The sequence below is a fragment of the Scardinius erythrophthalmus genome (genome assembly GCF_964197995.2).
Source record: "Scardinius erythrophthalmus genome assembly, chromosome: 5".
Classification (NCBI taxonomy): domain Eukaryota; kingdom Metazoa; phylum Chordata; class Actinopteri; order Cypriniformes; family Leuciscidae; genus Scardinius; species Scardinius erythrophthalmus.
Genome location: NC_138225.1, coordinates 15,223,968 through 15,234,070, shown reverse-complemented (window position 1 = coordinate 15,234,070; position 10,103 = coordinate 15,223,968). Strand labels below are relative to the sequence as shown.

The window sequence follows — 10,103 nt, the reverse complement described above, 5'->3', positions numbered from 1 at the left end:
CATACAGAGTGTCTCTGGGCACTCATTTCATCTTTCTAAGAATAGTCTTCAGTGTTTATTTAAGAAGTGAACACACACATAGCAACTTTGCTTTATATCAATCATGTTTACATGCTGAGAATGTGTGGACACTACATTCATAAAGTGCTGGTTCTCTGGCTAAAAAGATTTAAACAGGCCATAGACACATTGAAGACTCTGTAAACACCTGGTAAAAAAAAAAAAAAAAACAGACCTGGAGTCTGAATGATGTAACTGTTGTAAGCTTTTGACGTGTAAAATGTGATTATTGTTGCCAATGAAAGAATATCAATAAATCAGTTTTCCTCCGTAGTCTGTCCAAACCCCCCACCCCTCCAAAAAACCTCACAAAATTCAGACATACACATTTTACCCGTAAGTCTCCTAAGTATTTTATTGCTGGTAAATGTATAGTAATTCTGAATCATTCTAAAGTATCATACCTATGGAAGATCATTTCTGCCACAAAACAAATCATGCTTTGGTAAAACATACTTATGACAAAAATTGCTCTCTGCTCTCAAATTTGCAGTCTCTTGTTTGGAGACTTTTACCTGACATATCTACTAATAACACATTTCTTACCGATGAAACTTATTTAAACTTCATATGAAATGTATGACAAATGTGTGTAATATTGCTTGTCGGAGAATGTGTTAACAGCAGTATGAACTGACGGCCATATCTATGGACTTTTAAGGTAATCCGCTAACCAAGCTAGTTCTTTTTATTCTTGCCATTTTATTAAATTTGAATATCCGAATGTTATGAGAAGAAGAAAAATAAAAAAAAAACATTTAGATATCCAGCAGCATATGCAAAGGACATCAGTTATGCTCATCTTTAGTAGCTCTTTTGAAGGCATCTTGAGTAAAGCAGCTCTATAATTAATGAAGCGCATGCAAATGACCCGGACTAGAGGTGATCGGACCTGTTTCATAGAATACTGAAATTTGTTGCGCAAAATCCCCTTCTTCTTATTCTATAAATTATTCTATTTATATGTTACCTCAAACTCTCCCGCCATCTAGCTTTAAAATGAATGAGGACTCCATCACCACCATGAATCACATGACCATAAACAATAAAAACACTTCTTTGAAGTGGCCATGGCATGTACCCTTTGCTAACAAACTTGTGGAAGGGCCTTTCACGAGTTCACACTTGTATATAATTAAATAGAGTAAAGGTAATGCGTATTTGGCGATTTTGGCCCGAACCCAGAGAGCTCTCCCCATCCCAGGTTGGGATAGGAATAATTAGAAGTGAGGAGATGGTGTGGTGGAGGGATGCTGGAAAACTGTCATAGAACAGAGGTAAGTCTGCTCTTATCTCATTAATTGAGTTGATTATCTGAATGTGAACCCTCCTGTGAAGGGTTTTAGATGTTCATTTTCATTTGGAATGCCCCTACTTAGTATGTCATAATTTCAACTTTTATCTCATAATTATGTCCAAATTATAATTTACCAAAAGCATGATTTGGCAGAAATGGGCTCCATATGACTCAGTCCATTATTCAATCATCAATCTGTTCAATCGATGATCAAGTGATTGCAATGTTCCCACAAAATGAATTCAAGTAAAGCATCACACCAATTTACATTCAGACTCCCTGATTCTGATGTCACTCTAAATTACACTTTTGTAAATGAATCTCATCATTCCCAGAGAGAGGGAATCTCTTGTGTGTTCAGAACGGAAGAGCCCGGAAACAGTGATGGAGTCTCGTTTCCTTCTGGTTAGATTTTGAGGTCATCCATCCTGGTCTTGTTGCTGCTGTAGCGACTTGAATGGCTGGGCCTGCGCTGCTGGCTCGCTGGTGATCCGGGGACAGAATTCGTCGCTTTACTGGTCTTGACATCCGCTGCGTCAGGTTTTCCGCTGCGCTCTACAGCCATGTTCTCGCGGTTTTGCTTGCAAACAGAGCGGCTGCCATGCTGTGGGAAGGTTCCATCGGGTTCTGGGAGGTTGAAGTGCGGCTCAGCGGGAAAGGGAGCCGGAGGAGGAGCGTGAGCTGGAAAATATGGGTAGTTTGGCACAAACTGAACCATCTCACTGGGTGCTTTAGATTCAGTGTCGCAGACAGAATGAGCGCGCCGGTAACGGAGGCCCTGTCGGCACTTGGTGAAACCCAGGTGATACATCTCCACCAGGTTGAGCAGCAGAGAGACACAGGCCACGGCCAGCATGAACACGATGAAGATGGTTTTCTCCGTAGGTCGTGAGATGTAGCAGTTGACGGTGTTAGGGCAGGGCCACCTGTTGCAGGTGTACAGTGGCTTGAGATCGAATCCATACAGGAAGTACTGTGCCACAATGAAGCCCACCTCGAACAGTGTTTTGAAGATGATGTTGAAGACGTACGTGCGTAGCAAGACTCCCTGCAGGCGGATCTTCCCCTGTTCATCACGTATAGGACCTTTTCCATCTTTGGAGCTTAAAAGTGCCTGTTTGTCTGCCCCGCTGTCCTCACTGTGTTTATGTTTCTGCTCCATGCGCACCAGGTGCAGGATGTGGCCCAGGTAGATCAGTGTCGGAGTGGAGACGAAGATGATCTGAAGCACCCAGAATCGTATGTGAGAGATCGGGAAGGTTACATCATAACATACATTCTGACAACCAGGTTGTTTGGTGTCACAGGTGAAACCGGACTGCTCATCACCCCAAACCTTCTCTGCGGCAGCACCGAGCACCAGGATACGGAAGATGAAGAGTACGGTGAGCCAGACTTTGCCAACCACTGTGGAGTGTTCCTGGGCACTTTCCAAAAGCTTCCCAAGACTGTTCCAATCTCCCATTACTGTTTCGTGCCCACCTGCAAAAACATACAAATATAGTGGGATGCATCAATAGCAAAATGATGAATTAGCCAATAATCGTTTTTTATGGCCAATAATCAATAAAAGATAGATATGAAAATTATTTAGTATTTTGTTTGAATGATAATTTTAATGAATAATTCTGTCAATACTTTGTACCGATACATCCCTACAAAAATACTCTGATATATCTTAGCGTTTTGAATTTCAGCCCAATACAGATCCATCATGTATTAAAGGAATAGTTCACCCAAAAATGAAAACTCTGTCATCATTTACTCTCCCTCAAGTTCTTCCAAACCTGTACGAGTGTCTTTCTTCTGTTGAACACAGAAGAAGATATTTTGAAGAATGTTAGTAACCAGACAGTTGAGTTCAACAGAAGAAAGAAATACAGATTTGGAACAACTTGACCCTTTTACACACACACACACACACACACACACACACACACACACACACACACACACGCTCACAGCTCACACACACACACACACACACACACACACACACACACACACACACACACACACGCACTTATTTAAATAGGGATAGACTTGTATTGTTTTTGCATCTTGTTAAAATACTATAACCTAACCCTAACAGAAATCTTTCTGTATTTAAAAAAACAAACAAAACAAAAAAACATAAAACATTATTTACTTTATACTGTTTTTACAAATGAGTCCCCAAGTGGGTTTTTTTAGCAGATTTGGCTCACACAAAAGTTTACAAATTTGTCCTTAAAATCTGATTAATTTGTTACACACACATGCATATATACCAAGTAATCTGGTTAAGTATGTACACACGCACATACACAGTAGTAGAGGGGGGTTTTGAAGGTTCTTTGTCATATATTTTGTCATATGCCCTGAGGTTTGACTGGCATGTCTTCATGCTTGAGCTTGACCTGAAACAGGTGGACATGCTCGACCCCTATACACACACACACACACGCACACACACACATACGCACACACACACACACACACACACACACACACACACACACACACACACACACACACACACACACACGCACACACACACGCACGCACACACACACACACACACACACACACACACACATGGATCTTCTAACACTTCATCCTTTCTGTATTCCATACTGTTTGTGTATTGATTCCATTTAACTAAACATTAAATTGTCTTAACTCAGGGGTTTTCAAACTTTTTAAAGCTATGGACCTCCAAATAGGATAATGGCCTTGCGAAGGGGCCCCCCTCCTAAATTATAAAGGTAGTTATATATGTTTGTGTATACTGTAAAAATTGAAGACATTATAAATATGTGTAAAATATTTTCTGGAAAATATCTAATTTGTAATATTTGTAACATTTACATATTTTTGTTTCGTATCTGTCAATAGAACAAAATAATTAGTGATTAATCTCATTAGACCAGTTTTTAAAAAGCAGAATTAAATGGTGATTTGTTACATTCAGTCATATATTTATCACATCTCTCCACCATGCCCATGATCTCCACCAGAGGGCACTCCTCCCAACTCCCTTGCTTTCCCACATGAACTTCAACTCCCATAACCCATTGCCTGTACTCATTTTTGTTTGGTCACCACCACCTGTGTCTCATTATCTGGTTAAACTCTGCCCATATAAGCCTGGTGTTTTCACTCATTCAGTGCGAACTGCAAAGTCTTGTATTTTCAATGTGACACTGCAATTCTGAGCCCTTGTATCCTGGTTTTCCGTGTCCATGTAAACAGCTCAGATAGACATGAGGCATATCATGAGGCATACTGTGTTAGATATGCCAGTTCAATAGAGTCTGATATAGTCCTCGACTGGTCAATCTCCCTGTCAGTGACGCATAATTCTCACTGCCGGGTCCATAGTTGGCGAAGTCTTCTGTTACGGACTACTCTGAGACTTGGGTGAAGATCCAAATGCAGCTTTTTTTGGCCTATCCAGAATCCAGATCACATCCATGTAACAGGCAATTGGTCAAAACACCGTGCAGACAACCCAGACAAACAACACCAGAGCAGAAAACACAGGCAAACAGGGAAATCCAGCACAAAAAAAGATGGCAGAAGATCAAAACTAAGACTCTGGAACATATAGATCTTGCATAGCAGCTGAGCGGCTCTGATTTTACTGTGGGTGTCATGTAGGATGAATGCAACATTCACTCTGTACCCGCCACGCCAGAGTTTCCAGCCGTAATGGCCGCCACGCCAGAGCTTCTTCACGTCATGGCAGCCATGCCATGTTTCCGGCTGTCGGAACGCTGCACCTGAAGCTACCAAGGCAGTCGCTATAGGCATTTGAGACTGGCTTCCAGTTTGGCGGACACACCGCTGATGGCGGTGCGAGCAGTTTGGCATTTCTGTGGTGGTAGCAAGTCAGGGGGTCTCAGAGGTCAATTGTACTGCCTGTTACGGCGATGGTCATTCTGTGTTTCTGGGCCGTGTACACTTCTCCAGAGGCGGCGGAGCCTGATTCAGTTTTGCGTGAGGCGGCAGCATCTGCCCTTGAACTTCCTGTTTGCTTCTACATTTCTAATGTAATACACTTCTAATAATAAAATGCTAAAATATGGATTTTTTTCCATTTTATATGAATCTAACTACTGAGTTCATTTAGTTCACACACACACACACACACACACACACACACAAATTCACTGAAGAACAGGTTCTCAAATACTTGCTAAACACAAAGTATTTCAATATACACATCCTTCCTCAGATAATAACACAGACATACTGTGATTAGTCATTGACAAATATACACACACAGTCATATATGAATTAATCACATTAGTCATAATACTAAATATAGGACCCCCTTTGCTTCCCAAAACCTGAAGGGTCTGACAATCATTTGTGCCACTAAGCCATCATCTTTACATATAGAGACAAAGACTGATTCATGCTGTTAAATGAAAGGAATAAAAAACTGTGAGTACAATCTGAAATGTTTAAATTAAATTGATTTTTCATTCTGACAGATGATGTTCCTGTGCTGTCAGTCTCTATGTGTGTATAAGGTAGAGTGTGTGAAAGTTGTTTAGTTTTATTGTGTGAAACTTACCTTTCTTAAATGTCCAGAGTTAGAATAATCCCCTCACACACAAACGGAGTGCTGCACGTCTTCTGTCATACACACACTTTCTTCTGTATTCCAGCACTGGCTCAAACAGTAAGAGAAGACTGACCCATACAAATACACTGTATATGTGTGCATGTATGTGTGTGTGTGCGTTAGGGTTAATTTTGGCAGGGAACACAATCCCTAGGGAGAATTTTGAAGAGTGTACCACCTGCCTTGTTTCTCAAAGCCTTTCTGGTGAGTGACAGCTGTCAGGCCCAATGGTTGAGTTCACAGTTGAACGGATGCATTTTGTCTTTCTGTTTTCATTTCTACCTTTTTAAAGTGTGTTTAGCACCGGACAGAGATCAAGTAGTTAGAGGTAGACAAAAAACAAGGCTGTGTGTCTCAGATTGTAGCTATTTTGAATGTAGGATATGTAATGACAGATGACAGGGAATATTTTACATTCCCTATAGGCCCAGGTAAAATCTGGATTGGCTGGTGACAGAAGACCCAGGGCTCAAAACAGTTTCATAAACAGGTTTATGAAATATTTTAATATTTGCTGACCTCTTTAGCAAATGTGGGTCAGTCCAAATTAAAATAATAAGCATTTTAACAACAGATTATTAAAACAAATGTCCTGCCCATTTATAATGTAAAAAGTAATTCATCAAAAAAATATTTTATCATCATTATGTTCCGAGAGGCTGACCTTGATATTGTAGATAAAGCATTACAGTCACTGTGGTTTCTATCGAGAGTTGGTCTTTTGGAACTGTAGCGCCACCTAGAGTACAAGACAAGTAAAACAAAAATAAATCTCAAAGTTACGAGTAGGCTTCTTGTGCAATTACAGTTTTTTCTGAATGCTTAAGCGCTAATCGTGATTCTTGTAGCACAATTTCTAAAACTATTAATACGTATAGCAAAACCACTCACTGAGTTTGCAAAACTAAAAGCACAAACACTGCTTTGCACTCAGTTTGCAATTTTGTAACACACACTTTGCAAAACTGTAGGCACAATTCACTGCACAACACTCTTTTTGCAGAACTTTAAACACAACTCACTGCTTACACTCAATTACCAAATTTCCAACACACTCCTAGCAAAATTATACACATGTATGGCTAACATTAACACTATTTTGCCAACTGTCTGGCACACTTTCACATGTGAAAACTGTTTTAGATAATTAGTTCACTTTGCAATCAGCCTAAGCACTATAAATAAGCCACAGGTAAGCTGTCTGTGTGGAGTACAATGGAAGGAGCAGTAAGAGTGAGAAGAGAGAGAATCAGAGGAGGCAGAGGGAGAGGACGTGGAGGTGAAGAAGTTGGAGGAAGAGGACGTGGAGGTGAAGAAGTTGGAGGAAGAGGACGTGGAGTTGAAGAAGCGAGAGGGTTAGAGGAAGTTAGAGGAAGAGGACAAGGAGGAGCAAGAAGAGGACGAGGAGGCCGAGGACGTGGAGGTGAAGAAGTCGGAGGAAGAGGACGTGGAGTTGAAGAAGCGAGAGGGTTAGAGGAAGTTAGAGGAAGAGGACAAGGAGGAGCAAGAAGAGGACGAGGAGGGGAAAGAGGAAGGGTAAGAAGAGTAAGAAATAGAATAACTGATGACATCAGAGCTACAATAGTGGACCATGTCATCAACCATGGGATGACCCTGAGGGAAGCTGGCCAACGGGTTCAGCCTAATTTGAGCCGCTACACTGTGGCAAGCATCATTAGGACATTTCGAAATGAGAATCGGTAAGTACTTTGTAGCACTGCCATACTCTAATGAGAAACACAACAGTATGCAAAAATACTGAAATTGTTACTTTACAGAATTGCTAGACGTCCAGATGTTGGGGGCAGAGGAAGAATGTTCACTCCAGAGCAAGAGACCCATATAGTGAACATGGTGATTGCCAATAATGCAATAAGACTGCGCGAAATACAGCAGCGCATAATTGATAATGACACCATCTTTCAAAATATACACAGTGTAAGCATTTCTGCACTAAGTCGTGTACTTGCGCGCCACAGAATAAGAATGAAGCAAATTTACAGAGTTCCTTTCGAGAGAAACACAGAACGTGTAAAGCAACTGCCATATGACTATGTGCAGGTAAGCTATAGTGTCATTGGTTCTGAATTTGGAAGTGCATACTGTAGTGCTGTGCATGGGCCTGATGTGTTGCATTTGTTTTGTCTTGCCCAGAGAGTGATGGAACGAGAAGCAGATGTCATGGGACATGAGCTACTTTTTGTAGATGAGGCCGGTTTTAACCTCAGTAAAACCAGGAGACGTGGCAGGAACATTATTGGACACCGTGCCATCATCAATGTCCCAGGACAACGTGGTGGTAACATAACCATGTGTGCAGCTATAAGCCAAAATGGTGTTGTTCACCATCATGCAACTATAGGCCCATACAACACTGCACACATTATTGCATTCCTGGACACCTTACATGACATGCTCACTGTTCAGAGACCAGAGCAGACCCAATATGTCATCATATGGGACAATGTTAGTTTCCATAGGGCTGCTTTGGTCCGCAACTAGTTTACAGACCACCCATCCTTCATGGCACTCAACCTCCCTCCATATTCTCCATTCTTAAATCCCATCGAGGAGTTCTTCTCTGCCTGGCGCTGGAAAGTGTACGACCGTCATCCTCATCAGCAGGTAGCCCTTTTACAGGCAATGGAGGAGGCATGTGGAGATATTGACCAGGCATCATGTCAGGCCTGGATACGGCATTCAAGGAGATATTTTCCCCGGTGCCTTGGACTGGAGGATATCGCATGCGATGTGGATGAAATTTTGTGGCCGGACCCAGAAAGACGACATGATGTAGGCTGATTGTCTTTTTTTTTCCTTTTTTTTTGTGAAATTACTATTTTGTGTTCTGACTTTGTCTTGGTTTTGATGAGTGTGAATAAACACCAACACTTGAAGTTTGGATCCTTATATGTTTACATGACACTATGACAAAAGTATGACCTCAAATTGACATCTGTACACAGAGAAAGCAAAAGCCAGATGTGTTTTGTATTCATACCATCATTGTGTAGTTGGCACATTGTGTGCTTAGTAGATGATGGCTTGTGTTTACTGTTTGATACGAAACACCATTTTTACGAAGGTGTGAAGAGTTAATCTAGCTGTTTTCGCTTTTGCAAGAGAACTACAATGTTTTGATAATTGGGTGAAAGGTTTTCTTATTTGTGTGTAGAGTTTTGCAAAAATAGCCAATAGTTACAAAAAATGTGCTTAAGCAATCAGAAAAAACTGTAAGAGACTATTAAACATTTGTTTGACACAAAATCCGGAAATCATAATGAATCTAAATTGCTATAAACTGTGTGGCATATGATTTGTAGGCATATGATATAGCAGTTATAGACCTACATAGTGAAGCACACATTTATGTAAGTGTAAAATGAATAGGAGAAAATTGTGTTTTATTATAAATTAGCTTTCTACTGCAGTGGTTCTTTTTGACTCCATGATCACCATTGTCCAAGACAATATTTAATCCAATGTAAGCTAATTGTAGGCTACCTCTACTTCTGTTGTCAGGCATAACAATAATAAAAAAGCTAAAATAAAAATGAGGTGTTTATTTTTAGCATTAACAATTAAGATTATGGGAATATACCTACATTTAAATCAGTTTAAGACTTATTGGTAAAACCCAGTGATCTACAGGATAATGAAGTAGCTACAACTGATGAATGAATTGAAACATTTAGAACTTTTTTTGTTACAAACACTTTTGACATTTGCAATAACTCTCAATGTGTGAAATCTAATCTTTGTCATCAGGCAGAGATTCCATCACAAATAAATTAATATTAAGATTTTCTTTAATTGTAGTATTTTTAGCTAACATTTTTATACAGCAGTGTAAATTTATTTAAACAATGGTCTAAAAATGTTCGGAGTAATAACATGTATGCCTATACATATTTTAAAAAGTATTTCCCTAGTTTCACAGATAAGGCTTAAGCCTAGTCCCAGACTAAAATGTTTGAGCTGTTTTAACCAAAAGCTACTAGCACTGACATATCTTAAAAAAAAGTCTTAAAAAATGCACGTTTTTGAAAGCTTCATAAATTTCCTAATTGAACTAAGGCCTAATCTTGGCTTAATCAAACCCCTGTCTGTGAAACTGGGCCATTGAGTTAT

At 40.1% G+C, this 10,103-nt stretch overlaps 1 protein-coding gene across 1 annotated transcript; it reads right to left on the bottom strand.

Annotated features, from left to right (window-relative positions):
• Positions 1-79: 79 nt before the first annotated feature.
• On the bottom strand, positions 80-6,073 carry gja2 (gap junction protein, alpha 2). Its single transcript, XM_081365659.1, has 2 exons — positions 5,922-6,073; positions 80-2,839 (listed from the first exon to the last, which is right to left on the bottom strand). The coding sequence occupies exon 2, from the start codon at positions 2,820-2,822 to the stop codon at positions 1,764-1,766; it is 1,059 nt and encodes a 352-aa protein (XP_081221785.1). The 5' UTR covers positions 2,823-2,839; positions 5,922-6,073; the 3' UTR covers positions 80-1,763.
• Between the last annotated feature and the right edge of the window lie 4,030 nt (positions 6,074-10,103).

Excerpts from the sequence above, each read along its gene's own strand:
- gja2 (XM_081365659.1), bottom strand. The coding sequence starts at position 2,822 with ATGGGAGATTGGAACAGTCTTGGGAAGCTTTTGGAAAGTGCCCAGGAA.